Source organism: Dromiciops gliroides, chromosome 5 (genome assembly GCF_019393635.1).
Source record: "Dromiciops gliroides isolate mDroGli1 chromosome 5, mDroGli1.pri, whole genome shotgun sequence".
Classification (NCBI taxonomy): Eukaryota; Metazoa; Chordata; class Mammalia; order Microbiotheria; family Microbiotheriidae; genus Dromiciops; species Dromiciops gliroides.
In genome coordinates, this window is record NC_057865.1 from 2,009,039 (window position 1) to 2,029,167 (window position 20,129).

The following is a 20,129-nucleotide window of genomic DNA, read 5'->3' on the forward strand; positions in this document are numbered from 1 at the left end:
ACTTGGATTTGACACCCCTGCTGAGAACCAGGAGGTAGGCTCGAGTATCAGTGGCCCAGGTAGGGGAGGGGCACAGGCTCCTCAGAGCTGACAACCACAACACACAAAGCTGGTTGATTAGCAAGTTGGTCTGGGGTCATCTAAGGACCAGGGAACAGGCCGGGCGAGGGAAGAACCTGATCCTCCTTAAATCATACCACCTGGGACTTCTGAAGCTTGGGACACTGCAGCCTGGAAACAGTGCCCCATTTTAAGGAGCTAAAAGTCTAGTAAAAGAAAGGCAAGATGAGCAGACAGAGAAACGTGAGGACCATAGAAAGTTTCTTCAGTAACAAGAAAGATCTCAGAGGAAGATGTCAACATCAGGGCCCCTATATCTAAAGCTTCCAAGAAAAATATGAATCGGTCTCAGGCCATAGAGGCACTCAAAAAGGACTTTGAAAATAAAGTTAGAGAGGTAGAGGAAAAATGGAAAGAGAAATGAGGGTGATGCAGGAAAGACATGAGAAAAAAGTCAACAGCTTGAAAAGCCAAATGGAAAAGCTCTCGGATGAAAATAATTGCCTCAGAATTAGGATTGAACAAATGGAAGCCAGTGACTTTATGAGAAACCAAGACACAATAAAGCAAATCCAAATGAATAAAAAAATAGAGGGCAACGTGAAATATCTTCTGGGAAAAACTGCTGACCTGGAAAATAGGTCCAGGAGAGATCATTTGAAAATTATTGGTCTACCTGAAAACCATGATCAAGGAAAGAGCTTAGACATCATCTTCCAAGATATTCTCAGGGAAAATTGCCCTGAAATTCTAGAAGAAGCAGCTAAAATAGAAATTTAAAGAATCCACCAATCACCTCCAGAAAGAGATCCCAAAAGGAAAACTCCTAGGAATATTATAGCCAAATTCCAGAGCTCTCAGGTCAAAGAGAAAATATTGCAAGCTGCCAAAAAGAAAGAATTCAAGTACTGTGGAGCCCCAGTCAGGATAGCACAAGATCTAGCAGCTTCTACATTAAAGGACTGGAGGGCATGGAATAGGATATTCCAAAGGGCAAAGGAAATGGGATTACAACCAAGAATCACCTACCCAGCAAAACTCAGCATTATCTTTCAGCAGAAAAAATGGGACTTTAATGAAAAAGAATACTTTCAGATATTTGTGATGAAAAGACCTGAACTGAAAGGCTCTTCTCATGTCCCAGAGACAGAAATCCCTGGCTCATATCTGTAAGATTATGAGTCATTTCCTGATACGTAATTGGTCAAAGGAAGACATCCAAGTTGTCAACAATTACCTGAAAAAATGCTCTAAACCATTATTGCTTAGAGAGAAGCACATCAGAGCAGGGTGGGGGTTGCCCTTCTCACCTGTCACACTGGGAAGGGCGGCAGAAAAGGAAAGTGACGGATCCCGGAGGGTCCGGCTGAGAACTGGGAGTGAAAGCACTTGAGGGCTCTTCCCTCAGTTAGGGACCCAGTGGTACAGTGCCAGGCCTGTACCCCAGAGAAATCAGGGAGAGCCAAAGGCCCTCTTTTTGGGGTTGTCTGCGTCATCCTCTTGGGGAGTGGTTCAGCAAGTCGCGGTACATGAAGGCAGCAGGATGTGAAGGGGACAGTGCCAAGAGATGCTACGAAGGCCTGTATCAAACTCCTGCAGAGTGAACTGAGAACCAAGTGGACCAGCCGTACGGCAACAGCAGAACCATAGAGAAACACAGCGTACAAGGCCGTTTGAACCCTCATGGATTCAAGCATCCACCGTGAGGACGAACAAGAGGATGAGGGTGAGACAGGCCCCTCCCCTCCCGACAGAGGTGGTGAGATTAAAAGGTGAAGAGACAGACATCTGTGGATGTGGCCACTGTGGGCCGTGCAGCTGCGTATTGAGGAATTGGTTCTTTCATTTGCTAGTGGGGGGTCAGGGTTGGGGGTACCTGCTAAGTGCTGGACAAATATGACCTTGTTTTCTTTGATCCTCACAACAACCCATTTTACGGTTGAGCAAACTGAGGCAGACGGCGGTGAAGAGCCTTGTCCAGGGTCACACAGCTAGGAAGTTTCTGAGGCTGAATTTTGACTTGAGGCCAGCGCTCTGGGCTACCTCTCTGACCCCTAGCTGCCTCAGTGGGAGTGGGAGGGATAGTGGGAGAGGCAACTAAGTAAACAAAGATGTAGGCAGAGATGTAGACAAACGCAGGAGTAAGATTGGCAGGTGGCACAAAGCTGGAGGGGCCGTTAGGGTCAGGGGCTTCTCCTGCACAATTCTTCCTCTTGTTGTCTCCTGTCTCCTTCAGTGATGTGCAGCCACAAAACGTCCCCAAAGAAGGTTGGCTTTGTTTGAAAGACAGTCATTAAAAGACTCATATCATTTTCTAGAAACCCCCCAGCCTCGTCCTCTGGTGGTGTCTGTCTGGTGTGCACGTCCTGGTGAGCCTGATGTATCCTAAGTGCAGACCCAGGCCCCGCTCTTGAGGGCTCCGGGATCTCACTTCACAACAGGAGTGTGTGTTTTATAGAGCTTTCGTTGGATCCTCACAACGACCCGGTGAGGTGGGTACTGTTGTTCCCTAGGGCAAGATTCAAACTCGAGTCACCTTGTCTTCAAGCCCAGCACCATACCTACTGGCCACTAGGGGGCGCCATGGTGCGCAGAGCGCCAGGCTTGGAGTCAAGAAGGCTCCTCTTCCTGAGTTCTAGTCTGGACTCTGACCCTTATTAGCTGTGTGACCCTGGGCCAGTCACTTCACCCCGTTTACCCCAGTTCCTCTTCTGTAAAATGAGCCGGAGAAGGAAATGGCAAGCCCACGATGCTCCCCAGCAAAGGAAGCTTTGCCGTGACACTGGCAAACAGGGCCCTCCTCTCTTAGGCATCCTTGTGGGGGACCCCCCCCCGCCTGGTATTCATAATTGGAGGGTCACGGAAATCGCATTACAGTGATTGCTGTGTGGGGCACAGAACTTCAGGAAGTGTTTCCCACTGCCAAATCAAGTGCTTTTCTTTAAAGTCCAGCGCAGTAAAACCACACGGTCTCTATGCTTTTCAGTCAGTTGGGTCAGGGATGCTGCTGATGCCCGCAGGCTTGGCATTTTCTGTCTGCAGAGTGGCCGTGTCCATCACAGACCTCCTGTGCACTTACTGGAATTAGTCCAGCTCTTCTCTCACCTTTAGTTTTCTTTCATGTCGTTCCGTATCTGTTTCTGTGACGGGGAGTGGCCGGGCTGACGTTGCTGGAGTGACAGGCTGGTTATAGAACTGCTGACAGACCTTCTCTCTTTGCCATAGTTTGTTTTTTCCATTTTCACTCACAGGATTCGAAGCTCTAATTCAGGCTCTGCTGGGATGGCTCAGCCTTGTGTCAGGGGCCATCTCTGGGGGTTTGTAATAATGCTCAGCGTTCATGGCGATTGGCAGCCAAAATGGACCACGTATTTTTCTTTCATTAGACCCCCAGCTGTTGGGCCGAAGACGGGCCAGAGAAGAGATCCCATCAGCGGTCGGCATCGTGGGGCAGCTCGGATCAGCTGAAGGAGGTAAGCCCGGTGTGCAGATTGTCCTCACGGTGGGCTGGGGGATAGCAGAGAGGAACCAGAGTGTCCTCAGCCGTAGCGTCCTCTGCTGGGTGTTGAGATGTGATCACGACAAGGTAGCATGAAGCTTCCCCTTTCTAGAGCGATTTCGCCTCAAAGGTTCCAGGCCATACCTGCTGCTGGCCAAAGAGATTTCAGCACTTTTATCTTATCTTGGCATTCTTTCATCTTCCCCTCAGATTTATTTTCATGTTTCCCACTTGGCAGAGTTCCCACCAAAGGCTTTGGACAGTTAAGCTCTGGGAGCCTCCCTCAGTTCTCCCATCCACTGAGTGATCCCATTGGCTGAGATATCACTTGGGCTGCTTGTGGCTTGGAATCCCAGGATCCTCTGCTGCCTGGGCACCGGGAGTCACCCATCGCTGGGCTTGGCCCTTGGGTAGACAGTGATCCCTTCCCCACAGCCTTCCGCTCGCAGGGCCTTGTGCTGGTGGAGCCCTTTGTCCTGAGCACTTATGGGGGAGCCCCCGACTGGACGGAGGGACTCCCGGGCCTCCTGGTGTCCTCCCCCCCTGCCCCGGGGGGGGCAGCTCTCTCTTCTCCCTCTCTCGTGATGTGCAGAGCAGTGGGTGACTTTTTCTTGGAGTTTGGGCGCTTGCTTGAGGCGCTGGCAGGCTCAGGGCACCAGGGCACGAGGGAGGTCCAGGGCACAGTCCCCGCAGCTAGTGGGGCATCTGTTCTGTGTGACTCGCTACAGCTCCTGTAGGAAGCTGTGAGGCTTTGTTGTGTCCCTCCAGGACTCATCTCGCTCTTGAAGGCAGCATGTTGAAGTAGATACGGGGGTGACCTTGGGAAAACCTGTGTTTAAAAGAGGCATCTGGCGGCATAGTGTATAAAAGGGCTCTCGCCTGGAGTCAGCCCCAGACACTTGTGAGCTGTGTGATCCTGGGCGAGTCACTTAGCCTCTGTCTTGGTTTCCTCACCTGTAAAGTGGGGGTGATCATAACAACAACATGCACTTTACAGGGTTGTTCTGAGGACCAAAAGATGTGCTCCTTGTGATTGTTATTCAGATCTGGCCCCTGATATCTCAGGGGTGAGGCCCACCTGCACCCAGGAGGCCCTGGGTTGGAATCCAGCCAGGATGCCCCACCCTTCCCCTTGGGCCTCTCCTTTCACTTCCTCCTCACTGTGGCCTCAGTCCTTTTACCCTTCTGTCCAAACCTCCTCTTTTTGTCTTGGAGAATGTCATCCCCCAAATGGAGGCTGTTGGTTGAGAACCCCCTCTCTTTCTCAGTTCCACATTCGAAATCTCCTTGACCCCATGGCCTTCCCTTTGGGCGCAGGCTCAGAGGATGCTCTGACCCATTGAGCCTGTCCCCTTGGCCCTGCCCACTCCCAGCTCTTCAGGAGGTGGTCTGGGTGATGGCCCTTCTGCCTAATTCCCACCCTCTCCTTGTTCTTGCAGCTTTCCCTGGGGCCTGGTGTGTCTGTAAGAACAAGCCAACACGCCATAAATTGACAAACTCTTTGAAGAAGCTGTCTCTACTCTGTCCCACTCACCTCTCAGCCCCTTGCAATCTCACCTGGTCACCAAGGATCACTTGCAAGTCCATTGGCCTTTCCTTCTTGACCTCAATAGAGCTGACACTATTGATCCTCCCCCTTCCTTTCTGGGTTTTTGGGACACTGCTCTTTCTAGCCTTTCCTGTATCTCCTTAGCAGATTCATCATCAGTGCTTGTATGTGCCCAGGGCCCCTGCTTCCCCTGGCCCCATAGCAGGGTAAGTGGCCTGCCTGGGCTTGAGCCACATTGCATGGGTCCCTTGTCAGTCTCGTGACTTCGGTCCCCTTGTCACGTTTTCATGGTGCACAGGTGCACTGACAGCTCCCACCAAGAGAGTGACTTGAGAGGCTCCATTGGAAAATGACAGATAGAGGGGATGAGGAGAAACGGAGACATTAATGCACTGTTGGTAGAGTTGTGAACTGATTCTAGCCATTCTGGAGAGCAGTTTGGAACTGAGCCCAAAGGGCTAAAAACCCCTGTATACTCTTTGACCTAGCAATACCACGACTAGGCTTGCATCTAAAAAGAGATAAAAAACAAACAAAAAAAACAAGAAAAGGAAAAGGACCTATATGTATAAAAATATTTATAGCAGCTCTTTTTTGGTGTCAAAGAATTGGAAATTAAGGGGATGCCCATCAATTGCGGAATGACGGAACAAATTATGGTATGTGATTATGAAGGAATACTATTATGCCATAAGAAATGATGAGCAGGATGCTCTAAGAAAAATCTGGAAAGACTTACACGAGCTGATGCAAAGTGAGATGAGCAGAACTAGGAGAACGTTGTATATCGTAACGGCAATTTTGTATGGTGATCAACTGTGAATGATTTAGTTCATCTCAGCAATACAGAGATCTAAGGCAGCTCTAAAGGACTTAGGATGAAAAGGTTATCCAATTCCCAGAGAGAAAACTGATGGTGTCTGAATATGAACTGAAGCATACTGAGAAATAAGGGGATGCAGAAACAGAGTCAACAGTACAGTTCTGGAAGTGACCAGAAAGTACAGCACCTTTGGAGTGTCCTAGACCTCATGTTGGACAAAGATGGGGCCAGGTCATAGCCCGCTCCTCATTCTGCATCGATGGGGCCAAGCCCTGCGATTTTTACAGGGATCATAAGGATGTTTCTGTAGCTTCGTAAAAGACCAGCAGAATCCCCATCCTTGACAAGGGGAGAATAGAGACATTCCTGGCACTGAAACCTTTGTTAAGAACTCCGTGATGGGGGAGAGGACCAGGAGTTAGCCAGGGAGGGAAAGCACAGGACAATCTGTGATCTCTGGGCTTCACTTTCCTCGGCACAGATCCTGACGTGAAGAATGGGCACGTGTGGTGGGCATCAGGGCCACAGCTAGCAGAGGGGGCTCCTGCAGCCACCTGGTTAGTGGCTGCAATGTCAGATCGGTGCATGTCAAGGCTTAGCTCCCTGGAAGTAAAGGGCCGTTCACTTCTGGGCCACTATGTTCTGTGTGTGTGTGTGTGCGTGCGTGCATGTGTGTGCAGGTGTGTGCAAACGCGATAAAGGAATACTAACATTCAGGACATCCTGTGTGTGTGCACATGTGTGTGCATGTGTGTGCGTGCGTGTGCGTGCATGTGCGTGCAGGTGTGTGCAAACGCGATAAAGGAACACTAACATTCAGGACATCCCAAAGCATGGAAGCTGGTGTTTACTAGCACTGCTTGCGAGTGGTGCCCAAGCCGACAGGCCGCCAGCGCTTGGCTTTTGGCCTTGGCATAGTCTTCTGACAGGCTTAGTAGTAAACTCCTTTCTGGCCTTAGATTGCGGATCCTTTGGACTCTGTAAAATGGGACACTCAGCCTTGATGGGCTTCACAGTCTTGGCTTAGGGCTGTACTTGAAAGGTCTGGAAGTGGGGATTTCCTTGAGTGATTTATAGATATTATGGGATTATTCCTAGGTGTAGACTTTGTTACCACTAAAAATTTTTGACATTTGAGATTTTTTTTTGTAGGGCAATGAGGGTTAAGTGACTTTCCCAGGGTCACACAGCTAGTACGTATCAAGTGTCTGAGGTCACATTTGAACTCAGGTCTTCTTGAATCCAGGGTTGCTGCTTTATCCACTGCGCCACCTAGCGGCCCCTGACAACTGAGATTTTTAAAAAACAGCCATGATGAGCATGGGAGCAGGAGGAAGAACATTAGCTGTAGACGCAGGAAAGAGCCCAGTGATTTAAATTCTCTGTAGAATGGTAGATAGATGATATGCTAGATAATACCAGCAGCCCGGCACCCTCCTCACCGGGTTGTTGCCAGGAGAGGGCAAGGTAAACTTAGCGGGAGTGGAGAAGTCCCGTCAGAGAAATGAGCGGCATTTCCACAGATGACTAGAGGAAGCGGGCTTTGGTGTCCAACAGCCCAGGGTCCCCAGAGGAGTCTTCTGAAAGGGTTAGGGGAGACTTCAGCAGCTCTCTCCACTGGGCTGGAGCAGCAAAGGGATTTTTCCAGATCCCTCTCTGAGTTTGTCTGAGTTTCTGGTTGTTAAAACACTACCACTGCCTCAAAGGAAAGATGAAGTGGGCTTGTTTTTCCAGAAACATCTGCTAAATAGTCCACTTGTCATAAAAGGGAAGGTCTGCAAATCTGGAACGCTTGACTTTTTGGTAAAGAGAAATGTGCAGTTCATCTTGATTCAGCAGCTCCTGTGGGTGCTGTGCTGCAAGGCGAGCAGCCAGCCTTTGGGGGTAGAAAAGATGGTTGTGACCATGAAGAATCGGGAAGTTTCTGCTTTGAAGCCCCTCCCTCTAAGACCCCCCAGTTTATCCTCTTGAGAACTGGCTTTCCTATATGGTTGTTGGCATGTTGTCTCTTCTGTTGGACTGTGGGTTCCTGGAGGGTAGAGACCAGCTTCTGCCTTCCTTTGTCTCTCTATTCCCAATGCTTAGCCCAGTGCCTGGCACATAGTAGGTGCTTAATGAGAGCCAGCAAACTGTTCCAGAATGAAACACACTGATGGCGTTTGGCGATTCTTTTGGCACCGGCATTTTTGCGACATTGGTTTGCCTTGAATAATGCAGTTAGCTTCACATTTGGTGCCTTCTCTGACTGGTTAGCCATTCCCCCCTCCCTCCAGAAGCATTGTTTTTTTTTTTGTTTGTTTTGTTTTGTTTTTGTGGAGCAATGAGGGTTAAGTGACTTGCTCAGGGTCACACAGCTAGTTAAGTGTTAAGTGTCTGAGGCTCAATTTGAACACAGGTCCTCCTGAATCTAGAGCTGGTGCTTTATCCACTGCGCCCCCCCAGCTGCCCCCATCATTGTTTTTATTAAAGAAGCTGCTTGTGGGTGAGATGAGCTCTTCCCCAGGACATTTTCCTAAACTCCTCACAGAATCCATAGATCTGCACACTTAGAGAAACAAAACCCAGCAGATACATGAGCTGTGGCCTGTTGGCAAAATCGGGGCTTTCATCCAAATAGCCAAGTGCCCATGACGTGTGATTTCTGGTGACCTTCATTTTCTCGTGTTCAGCAGCAGCTTCTGGGGATGTTTGTTGACAGGGAGATGCCATGTGGCCACATTGTGGTCTGCTCGACATGTAACCCCGTGCCTGGCATGCAGCAGGTACTTTACAAAGTTGGCTAATGATGTTGATTGGTTGGGTATCCCTTCACCCTCTGAAGACACTGCCAGGCATTAATGTTATCCTAGTTGGGAGTTGTGTGGGGAGGGATGCCCCATGGAGAGCAGAGGCATCAGATGCTGGCAGCCCAAGCTCTGCAGGGCAGCAGAACCAGGGTAAGATGTCGATGGGAATGGGAAGCAGAGCACCCGTGAGACTGTGAGTCGAGTACCGAGGCTCCTCTTCCTGGGGAGGCCTCTATCTGGGAAGCACCCACCCTCGGGGCGTGGTTTGGGTCCACACCCTTCATTTTTGGCACTTTCTTGTCAGGCCTGCAATCCTGTTTGGGAGCAGTGCTGACGGAGCTCCTCCTAGGGACTGTGGGGCAGAGGAGAGCTCGGCTCCGGTGCTCTGGACACTGCAGGAGTGCAGGGGTATCTCTGGGGCCTTCGTGGGGTGGGGTGCCGAGGACTGTCACAAGATGGGCAATGCCAGGTGTGGCAGGAGCGGTGGGGATGGGACAGTTGGTATCTCCGTCGTGCGGCTGAGCTGTTCTGTGACACATTGACCTGGAATGACTGCGGGGAGTTTGCCAGAGACTCCAGGTAAGTGCCCATTTGCATCTCCCAGCAGCTTGGCGAGTTTTACAGATGAGGAAAGTGAGGCTTGGTTTCCCATGGCCACACTGAGCTGAGATTCGAATCCTGGACCTGGTGGTTTCTCCAGAGACAGAATTGAAAGGGCCGCTGTTTGGACATGAGCCTTGAGAGAAATGACTGGGAAATGACCAGTCGTGCCCTGGGCAGAGCTTGTCCAGTTGGAAGGAGAGCCCGAGGCTTGGCTATTCGCGAGGTGCTTGTGTTACTTTGGGGAGCCACCTGCAGAGGAGGGGGCCACTCTGCCCGGTACACGTTTGGATGCTGGCGGCCACGGCGGTGGGGAGTGCAGTGCTTGCCTGGCCATGGTTAGCGAACGGCCTCGGCTTCCACATGCTTCCAGCAGAGCCCGCTGTTCACCCGTGTCTCCTCGTGGTCTCTCTTCTCCAGCAGATCACCAAACTGAGGCAGCAGCTCCAGCGTGGCAAGCAGAGCGGCAGCCGGCACAGCCGCCGAGAGAAGGACCGCCACTCCCCTCCGCACGGCAACCCTGCAGCCGGCAGCCAGACTCAGGTGAGCCAGGGCCAGGCGTGTGCGAGAGGCACGTGGGGCCAGGCGTGTGCGAGGGGCACATGCCAGTGGGGTGTTATTGGGGTGGAGGGGCCTGGTGACCCCGGCATTCTGGTCATGGGAGAGCTGCTCAGGTTGAGGACAGGATCCCCACAGGTGGAGATCTGATGGAGTCCGTGCGGCCTGTGAAAAGGCTCGGGCTGCCAAATGACGGACTCTTCCTAGGTTTTAAGCCTATTTTCTTAAGCCACGAGGGGTTGTCACAGTACCCAGAGCCCTGGGCCTGGACTCAGGAAGACTGGAGTTCAAGTCTGGCCTCAGGCTCCAACTAACCATGGGACCCTGGGCGGGGCACCTCACCTTGGAGGATGGGGGTGGTAGCACCAGGCTCCCAGGATTGTTGGGAAGATCAGATCAGACGAGCTAAGATGTGTACAGTGCTTTACCAACATGGAAGTGTGGAAATAATAAATGAGAGGGATTCATAATATTACTTTCAAATTTTCAAAATAAATTGGGAAATGCTATTACTTTTGAATCATCCTTGATTCTTCATGAAAAGCTTTTAAAGATTTTCTTAGAAAAGTATCCATCTCTACGTGGCAGCAACTCACATCTCACACCATTTACCAAGATCGAGTCCAAATGGATGCACGATTTAGACATAAAGGGTGATAGCATAAGCGAATTAGAGGAGCATGGAATAGTTTGCTTGTCTAATCTATGGAGAAGGGAAGAATTTAGGGCCAAGCAAGAGATAGGAGAGCATTATAAAATGTAAAATGGATACTTTTGATTGTGTTAAATTTAAAAGGGTTTGCACAAAATGCAACCAAGATTAGAAGGAAAGCAGAAAGCTGGGGAGCAATGTTTACAGCAAGTATCTCTGATAACAGCCTCATTTCTCAAAAATAAAAAGTACTGATTCCAATTTATAAGAATCCAAGTCATTCCCCAATTGATAAATGGTCAAAGGATATGAGCAGGCAGTTCTCAGATAAAGGAATCAAAGCTATTGGTAGTCATATAAAAATGCTCTAAATCACTGTGAATTAGAGAAATACAACTCTGAGGTATCACCTCACACCTCTCAGATTGACTAATATGACAAAAAAGGAAAATGAGAAATTTTGGAGGGGATGTAGGAAAACTGGGACACTAATGCGTTGTTGGTGGAGTTGTGAACTGATCCAGCCATTCTGGAGAGCAATTTGGAACTATGCCCCAAAGGCTATAAAGCTGTGCCTACCTTTTGACCCAGCTATACCACTGTTAGGTCTTTTCCCCAAAGAGATTGTAAAAAAGGGAAAAGGACCCAAATGTACAAAAATATTTTTAGCTGCTCTTTTTGTGGTGGCAAAGGAGTGGAAATCAAAGGAATGCCCATCAACTGGGGGGAATGGCTGAACAAGGTGTGGTTTATGAATGTGATAGAATACTATTGTTCTGTAAGAAATGATGAGCAGGAGGATTTCCAAAAGGCCTGGGAAAAACTTCCATGAACTGATGCTGAGTGAAGTGAGCTGAACCAGGACAACATTGTACACAGTAACAACAATACTGTTAAGATGATGAATTGTGAACGATTAGCTATTTATTTGTAAATGAATTAGTTGTTCTCAGCAATACAGTGATCTAAGACAGCCTCAAAGAACTCATGCAGAACAATGCTGTCTCCAGAGAAAGAGCTGATCAGGGGTGTATGAATGTAGATCAGAGTTTCTTCCCTCCCTCCCTCCCTCCCTCCCTACTTACCTAAGTTTTCTTCCACACAGTGACTAACATGGAAATATATTTTATGGGCTTGCACATGTAGACCCTATATCAGGGGAGAGGAGGGAGGAAAGGATAGAATTTGGAACTCAACACTTTAAAAAATGTTAAAAGTTATTTTTACCTGTCATTTGGGGGAAAATATTTTTTAAAAAGAAAGGTATCTGTTCAGTAGAAAGAGCTGTGGAGCTGGGGGTGGGGCGTTTGGTTCCCGTTGAGGCCTTGTCACTCGCTTGCCTTCTGAGCCTCTGTTTCCTCCCCTCCTCTTTGGAGCCCCAGTCTTAGGACTGTCCTGAGGAAAGAGTTGCCATGCTCGGGCAAGGGCAGCTATGGCATGGGCCCCTGGTCCTCAGGGTGAAAGGTAGGGACAGTGATGGTGGCCCTCTTCCCTAGGATGGGAGGACTTTCTAAGACGAACTTTCCTTAGACTCAGATGCCCTTCACCCACCCAGTTAATAATCAACAGGGAGGGACCCTCCACGGGAGAATCCCATATGTTCTGTAAGGACAAAGGGGTGGCAATCTGAATCCTGGAAGGACTCTTCCATCCATCCTGCCTCCAGGCCTAGTATGGATCAGCTGTGACCTCCCTTCTCTGAACTCTTGCCTCTGAGCTTTGTTTCTCCCACCCCTTGTGCGTGTGTCTCCCCTCTCCCAAACTGCCAGCCTTTGAAGGCCCAGAACCTGGTCCCCTTGACCAAACATGACGCCGAGCCTGGGACCTCAACAGGCTTGGCACTGCTGCTCACTGGCCTACCGTAGGACGTGCTGAGGCGCAGTCTGCTCGCTTGCGCTCTCGCTCTCTCTCTCTCTCTCTCTCTCTCTCTCTCTCTCTCTCTCTCTCTCTCTCTCTCTCTCTCTCGGCCCCACTGGGGCGGCAGTCCCTGGGCCTAAAGCTTTGTCCTCCTCTTTATACACTGCGCAGGCGCTTCAGGGAGCCCCCACGCTGCTCTCCACCTTGCTAAGGGCTGCTTGTCCTTCAGTCTCCCCTCACAGGGGCCCTCCTTCTCCACCAGTTCTCTGCTGTCCCCCACGCTGAGCTTGTTGGCTGGTAGCTTCACTAACATCCCTCAAGGGCAGGGCCCCTGAGAGAAGCTTCATGTGACGGAAACTTCAGGGTGTACAGTCAGTGTCCTCTCTTCTGACCGCTCAAGCTCAGGGGCCTTTCCTGCAGCAGACGGGGCACAGGAGAGGCCAGAACTTTGGAGATGAGGCGAACCCGGTGATGAAATGACTGGCACCGTTGAGTTTCAGTCCTGCTCTTCTTTATGGTGGTTTAGATTTTCATCAATAACTCGACGGCCAATCTCGGTTGTCTTTTTAGGCTGTTGGCTCAAGATCTGTGTCTATGCCTCTGTCCAATATCTCAGCGCCAAAGTCAGCCGTCTCCCGGGTACCCTGCAGTGTCGAAGGAATCAGCCCAGAACTAGAAAAGGTGTTCATTAAAGAAAACAGCGGCAAGGAGGAAGGAGGCAAGGTAAGTGGGCTTGACTCTGCTGTTTGTCCTAGGAGGTTGGGGCTGCGATAGAAGGGAAGAATCTGCGGAGGTTTGGAATGGCTTAGGGGTGTTTCCCCAGTCACTCCTCTCCTAAAGATGAAGTCTGTGCGTGCCCACGCTGAGCCCTGAGCTTGCCGGCCTGCTCCCGGTTCCCTTTGATCTAGAAAGCTGGGAGCTTTAGGCCCAGGGAAAGGTCTCTGTGACAGGCAGCCCCCTCTCGTCTCAGTCGTGAGCCGCCTCCTTTGAGGTAGTGCGCTCTGAAGCGCGTCTCCTGAGCTCGGAGCCTGGAAAGTCCTTCTGCTATCTCTGGAGACTGTTCAGGCTGACCATTAGACCCGACCTCTATCACGCTTTTAACTTAGAGCAGTGACTACCACAGCCCCCGTGCCAGATGGGGCGCCAGGGTGGCATCGGAATGCAGATCCTTCCCTTCTCACCTCAGGGGCTCCTGGGTGCCTCTCGCGGGCTGGCGCTGGACTCCCAGGGGTGTCCCTGTTGTCTTAGGGAGAGAGATCAGCGGGGCTGCCTTGGGGAGTGGAACGGATTGAAAGAGCCCCTAGAAGCGAGCTGGCTGTTGTGACATGTTCATGGACAGACACTTGATTGACAGGCTCTGCCACAGGAGTCTCGGGTCAGAGTGACCTTGACAGGCTCCCTTCCGACCCTCCTCGTTCTCCACTCCTCTGGCCACGGCCTGTGTGTAGTCGAGGCCCTGCGCCTCCTGCCTGTGTGCTTACAGCAGCTTCCTCGCTGGGCACACAGCCTCAGGGACGAGTGTGGTGCTGACCGTGTCACTGCCCTGCCCGGTCACCTCCCCAGCTCCCTGCTCCCTCGGCACCACACGCAGACGGCCCTTCATCACCTATCTCTGGCCTTGCTGTGTCTGACTCTGGGCGCCGGCCTTCTGGCTGGCTTTACACACAGCACTCCGGCTCCTGACTCGCAGTCAGGAAGCCCCGGGTTCAGTCTCGCCCAGGACAGAACTAGCTGTAGGACCTCTGTCTGCCGCAGCTTCCTCCTCTGAAACGGGAGCTGTCCCAGCCCCTCCCTCGAGGGGAGGTCCCATTTGTGACATGCTCAGCACAGTGCCTGGCACAGGCGGTACTTAGAATCCCTCCACTCTTCCAGAGCTCAGCCCGGGCACCAGCTGCTTCTGCAGAGGCCTTTCCCAACCCCCGACCCCTCCACATTAGCGTGTGGAGCACGGGCGTTCCGAGGGCATGTCGGCCGTGGGCTCCCAGCACCTGGTACAGGGCTTGGCAGTACAGCTAGTCAGCAAGGATAGGTGGGGAGCCCAACTGCCAAAGGCTTTAAAAGCCCCACGGACCACTTTGGGAGCCCAGAAGATGTCTGTGGAGGGGGTGATGACCTGCTCAGGGCTTGGTTTCAGCACAACATGGGGAAGAGGCCCTGGCTCTGGAGTGGGCTCTGATGCCACCTCTGGCACATGCCCTGTGCGGTGTTCCCCAGACTCTCGGGGGGGGGTGGTGGGGTGGTCCATCTGGCCACCAAAGTTTATTCCAGCGCTAGATAGGCCACATCTAGATTCTATGAGTGTCTGCCTGCCTGGCAGCCGTGTGGGAGGTGGCATGGGGGGTGGTTGGATGCAGGGAGACCAGTGAGGAAGGAGGCTGGTGCAGCAGCCAGGAGGAGAAACAATGAGAGCCAGAGGCTGAAGAGGTAGAGGAGGAGAAGGGCGAGGCACAGACAAGGGACGTTTCACGCCAGCGCCCCTGGGAAGGTGGCCGTGCCCTCAGCTGAAATGGGGAAGGTTGCAGGAAGAGTATGGTATTGGGGGCACGGTGAGATCCGTGGAGTTCCGGACACGCGGGGTTAGGGGTCGTCTGTGTAGAGATGGTGATTGACCCCAGGAGAACTGGTGAGCTCATTGAGGGGCGGGCATAAGGAGAAGAGGAAGAGAAGAGGAGGGACCAGGACAGCCTTGAAAGGCGCCTTTGCTTGGTGGGCATGAGAAGGAAGAGTCTAGCAAAGGAGACCCTGGAGCGGTCGGACAAGGAGGCGAAGAGAGCAGGGTCATGGGTGCCCGGGGAGGAGCGCACACTCCCAGGGGAGCGTCAGCCAGTCAGCATCCAGAGTGGCAGAGAGTTCTAGAAAGGTTCCGATGAAGGCTTGAGGAAGGAGATGTCGTCTTTGGCCGTGAAGAGATCATTGGTGAGTGGGAAGAGCCGTGGGGAGCCAGAGTAGGAGGTGGGACGGAGAGGGGAGGCCGTGGAAGCCAGAAAGTAAGGAATCCATAAGATGTACCACCTCCACATCCAGCAGTCCTGAAGTCTCCTTCTCTGACCACAGTCGGCTGGCTTCCCCCTCCCTCGGCCCTCCCTTACCTAGCCCCGTTCGTCACCTGCACCATGAGCTCCAATCCCTTGGCCCTCATTTCTCTCCCGGCACTAGCCTCTGTCTCCTCTTCTGCCCCTCGACTCCGTGGTGGGTCAGTTCAGTGCCACACTGGCCTGTCCTGAGGAACCTCGCCTTACTCCTTACCAAGGCAACCCCTGGCTGCTTCAGGGATCCCCTTCCACCCCATCTCCGCCCACAGGCTGCCCCTCTGCCATCCCTGCTCCATCTCTCGTTTTCAGTCCCTCCCTCTGTGTGGGCTCTTTCCCTCCTGCCCACAAACATGCCCATGTCTCCCCATCTGGAAGAAACCTGCCCTTGACCCTCCCATCCCCACCATCATCCTCTTTCTCATCTGCTCCTTGTAGCTAAACTCCTCAAACGGCCGCCTTCAGTCGGGCCTCCACCTCCTCTCCCCTCATTCTCTCTTCCGCTCGACCGGCCACTGAGGCTGCCACTGAAGCTTCCGTCTTCAGCCTTCCGAGTCATCTCTCAGTGGCCAGACGCAGTGACCTTTTCTCAGTCCTCACTCTCCTTGACCTCTCTGCCGGTTACCATTTCCTCCTGGATACTCTGTTCTCTCTGGGTTTATGGGACGCTCCACCGCAACTGCTTCTCTTGGTCCTCTCCCTGCGGGAGGCCCTGAGGTCCTGGGGGCCTCTTCTCTTCTCCCCCTGTACTGCTGAGCCCCCTGTCTCCCCTCCATCTTTCCTCGCCCATTCTCTCTGCTGACCTCCAGTCTCCTATCTCCACTGCCTCCCGGACATTTCTGCCCGGATGTCCAGGAGACATCTTGAACTCAGTGTGTCATTATCTCCCCTTGAACCCTCCTCCCTTCTGCCTTTCCCGTCAGGGTCGAGGGCCTCGACATCCTCCAGGCTCCCAGGAGCCCCCCTGGGCTCTTCTCTCCCTCTCTGCCCCTCCCTCTGCCACCCCCCCAGTATCCAAGCTGCTGCCGAGGCCCACGGGCTCTCCCTCTGCAGCATCTCTCTCGAACATGCCCCCTTCTCTCCTCTGCCCTTGCCCCCATCGCCTCCCACCTGGATGACCACAGTAGCTGCTGGGGGCGGGGGCTGCCTCAGTCTCCCCTGTCCAGCCCTTCCTGCACTCAGCCCCCAAAGTGATTTTCCTAGAGACCAGGTCTGACCTCCGGGATCGGATGTGGTGTTGTTTGGCCTCCAGAGGGCCTCACAGCAGCCTCACTCGCACCTCGCCCCCTCCCGTCCCCTTCGTCCCTCTGTCACCGGCCGTTTCCTGGGCCTGGTGCTCTCCCTCGGGCTCAGCCTGCTGACCACCTGGCTTCCCGTAAGTCTCCCCAAAGCCCGCCTCCTCCCATAACCTCCCCAGACCCTCTCCCCTCTACATTAGGTCCCACTCACCCGCACGTTCAGAACAATGACAGGCTGGCTTGTGCGTTGTCTCCCCGTTAGACATCAGACTCCTCGAGGGCAGGACTGTCTGTTCCTTCTTCTCGGCTCCCTGGCGCTTTGCATGGTGCCAGGCACGCGGGAGGCACTTCATATGTGTCTGTTGATCGATTGGTTGGTTGGCAAAAGGCCAAGTCGAGCCCCCAGGCCTTTAGCATCTTCCGCTTCTTCCTCCTCTCGAGTGTTCACCTCTTTCCAGCTCTGTGTCGGCTCTGCTGTGACTCAGGGTGCCGGCCAGTGCCCAAGGAGATGCTCCCTCAGGGCCCGGGACCTGACCTCTCTGTCTCCTCACACATCTCGGCGAGATTGGCTTCCCGTGAGCCATTTTGTTCTGTCCTTCCCAAAGGCCCGCTGTGGGCCGGCGTCTCCCATCCCACCCCCCACAGCGGGCCTGGCCCTGCTCAGCAGCCGCCGGAGCTCAGCTCACGCCGCTGGCCTCTGGGAACAGCGTTCCAGGGGCGCCTCTGGAATCCGGCCTCTGACTTCCCTGACCCCGCGGTTTGTTTTGGCTTGTGTCCGAACATGGGCCTAAAGAGCTTTGGGTTTTGCCTCTTCTGCTCTCTGCCCTCTGCCCTTTGGGGATTTCTGAGAGCTTTGAGATGGCTCCCACCGGAAGAAGGGGCAGAAGAGAGACCAGAGGACGAGTGACTAGGAGTTACTGAGGAGAGTTGTTGCGGGGGAGCTGGAGTCAGCCCTCCCTGAGGGAACGCTTGCTTCCTCCCAGGACCCAGGCTAGGTGACAGGGACACGGACGGACGAGAAATGACCCCTGGCCCCCAGGGGCAGTATTGACACGGGAGACGTGGGATAATTAAGGTGGTTCCAGGGAGCCGACCTTCCCAACGTGAACACGGGATCTAGAAATCAGTGTGGCAGCGAGGTTTCCTTATCGGGATCTGCCCCCCTGGGTTGGCAGCAGGGTCATCACAGGGTCAGGGCCAGTCACCCTGTGCTTGCTATGGGCCCCACACTGTGCTCAGCCTTGGGATAGAAGGTGGGGCTCTCGGGAGCTCCCCATCTCCTGGGGCAGACGCCACGGGCAGATGGGACAAGAGCTCAGTTACCAAGCACGGCATCTGGGACGATGGCTGGGAGGTGATTCTGTCTCCCTGCACCCCCTCGTTAAAGAGCATTTTAAATGACTGCTCTCTAAGCTGAGCCAGAAATCACATGGGGATTCCCGCTAAGGGGCCCAGCCTAGAGGATTCCTCAAGATTCCTCCGCTGTCTTTAGTGTTTGGCAATGCCAGCAGAGCACCCAGCACCGATTTAAAGTGCAAGCCGAGATGCTGGGTGTGACGTTGACCAGGAGACGTTGGCTGTGGCGCCAGGCCCGGCCTTGGCAATGCCATGCCGACGGAGAAGTGCGGACAAGAGCACAAGCTGCGTGTTGGTGATGGAGAGGACGTGTTCTGCTTGTCTGCTCCTTGAGTTTCCCAGATGTGAGAGGGGCTGGAGTCATGGGCGTGGGACCCCTAGGGCCCGCACGAGGCAAGCAGGTGGGACTCCAGGTGGGACTCGGGCAGGCCTCCCCCAGGACGGCGCCGCCCAAAGGCGGGCGGGCCGTGGGAGTGACCTCTTGGGCGCTGTTTGTGTTCCAGCCCCTGGACGTTCCTGATGGCCGCCGCGCCCCGCCGCCCGCCCAGTGCCGCAGCGGCAGCAGTGGCACTCGAAGCATAGACACGCAGACGCCGTCCGTGCCAGAGCGCAGCAGCAGCTGCAGCAGCAGCCACTCGCCCTGCGTGTCTCAGGATGGCAGCCCGTGCTCCACCGAAGACTTACTCTATGACCGCGACAAAGGTGAGGAGGGGCCGGCGCCCTGGGACGAGCAGCCTCGCTTCAGCTTCTTTCTCGTGGGGGAGAGCGGAGGGCGCTGGGAGGGGCTCCGTGAGCTTGGCGGGCCTGTCCTCGGTTTCCTGGCTCTCCTCATAACCTTTTCCCAACCATCTTCCATGAAGGCCCGTGCTGAGCAGCCAGGCCATGAAGTCGAGCCTGTCAAACCCCTGGGGGGCAGGGGAGGGGTACCCTGGCACCATTCTCGCCCTTGACATGGTCTGAAGTGACCTTGCACTTGGTCGTGCTTCCCAGTACACGGGTGAGTCCGAGTTGTTTGGGTGGAGCTGGGAGCACAGCCGGTGAACGGCCCGGCTTTGTGGTTTCAGGTAAGGGTTGAGAAGCTCCTTCGCTGCCATTGTAGCTGCAGTGATGCCTCCCCTCCCCGGTCACCCTGCTCCGATGACAAGACCCTAGCCACTGCGGCCCTGGGAGGGGCAGAGCTGGCCATCCGGAGGAGGCTCCAGCGCCGGCACGGCGTCAGCCCGTACGGAGTTCTTGCTGACCGGCCGGCCTGCCCTGGCCACCTGTTCTTGAGACTTCCTTTCTAGTTGAAAGATGCATGGGCAGTTCACCATAAGAACACTTGGTGTGTATTGCCGTGAGGCTTCAAAGGGCTGGGCACCTGTCGTCTCCTTGGAGGCGCACGGCAGCCTGAGGAAACAGCTGTCACGGTGCCCGCTTTTCCAGATGAGGCTCAGGACAGTGCCTGGAGCTGCCCAGCTTGCATGGCTCAGAAGTATCAGAGGTGGGATTTGAACCAGGTCTTTCTGGCTCTGAAGCTGGCCCTCTCTCCTTCCCAGATGGCCCGAGAGGCTGGCCTGGGAGGCCCCCTGCGGGCTCTGGTTTGCAGGGGCCGCGCTGCTGTTGCTCGGTGAAGCCGTGTGGTCTGCTCAGGCCTCTTTCAGGGGCTGCTTGGCGGACTGCTGGCTGACAAGATGTGCTCCTTTGGCTCCATATGAGCCGTTGTGGGTAGCATCCTGGCCGGACTGAGGGTCAGCAGCGTTTCTGCTCAGGGCTGGGGGCGGGGGGGAATGGCGTAGGAGGCACCTTTAAAGTCTGGAGCGTTTTCTGTTTTGTTTTTGAAGTGACCGGGCTTCTTTGTGATGATGAAGATGCACTACTGTAAGCCAGTCTCTTCACTGTGACATTTCTAGTTTTAAACTTCTGTTCAAATTAGGTCAGATGCCACAATTCCTCCCTGTGGAGGCATTTTTATTGCCCGTCCTAGAGAAGGAAAACCAGAGCAGAGGCAATGCCCTGGGTAGCTGCGGGCCCTCCGGTCGGGGAGGAGGGCATCCGCCTCGTGACCAGTGTCAGCCAGCAGGTTTGTTTAGCTCCTGCTCCCCCTGGGTTTTGCCCAGGGTCCATCGATACTCAGTGATTT

The 20,129-nt window shown here is 53.7% G+C and overlaps 1 protein-coding gene across 3 annotated transcripts in view; it reads left to right on the plus strand.

Annotated features, from left to right (window-relative positions):
* The window catches only part of GLCCI1 (glucocorticoid induced 1), a 67,415-nt gene that overhangs the window by 35,344 nt on the left and 11,942 nt on the right, over window positions 1-20,129 (plus strand). Inside the window, exons 3-6 of one of the 3 annotated variants that reach the window (XM_043966776.1) lie at window positions 3,447-3,533; window positions 9,738-9,860; window positions 12,955-13,107; window positions 18,511-18,709. In XM_043966776.1, coding sequence (XP_043822711.1) covers window positions 3,447-3,533; window positions 9,738-9,860; window positions 12,955-13,107; window positions 18,511-18,709 — 562 coding nt within the window. The remainder of the gene's footprint in view (window positions 1-3,446; window positions 3,534-9,737; window positions 9,861-12,954; window positions 13,108-18,510; window positions 18,710-20,129) is intronic. The other 2 variants (XM_043966777.1, XM_043966778.1) reach the window with 2 other exon arrangements.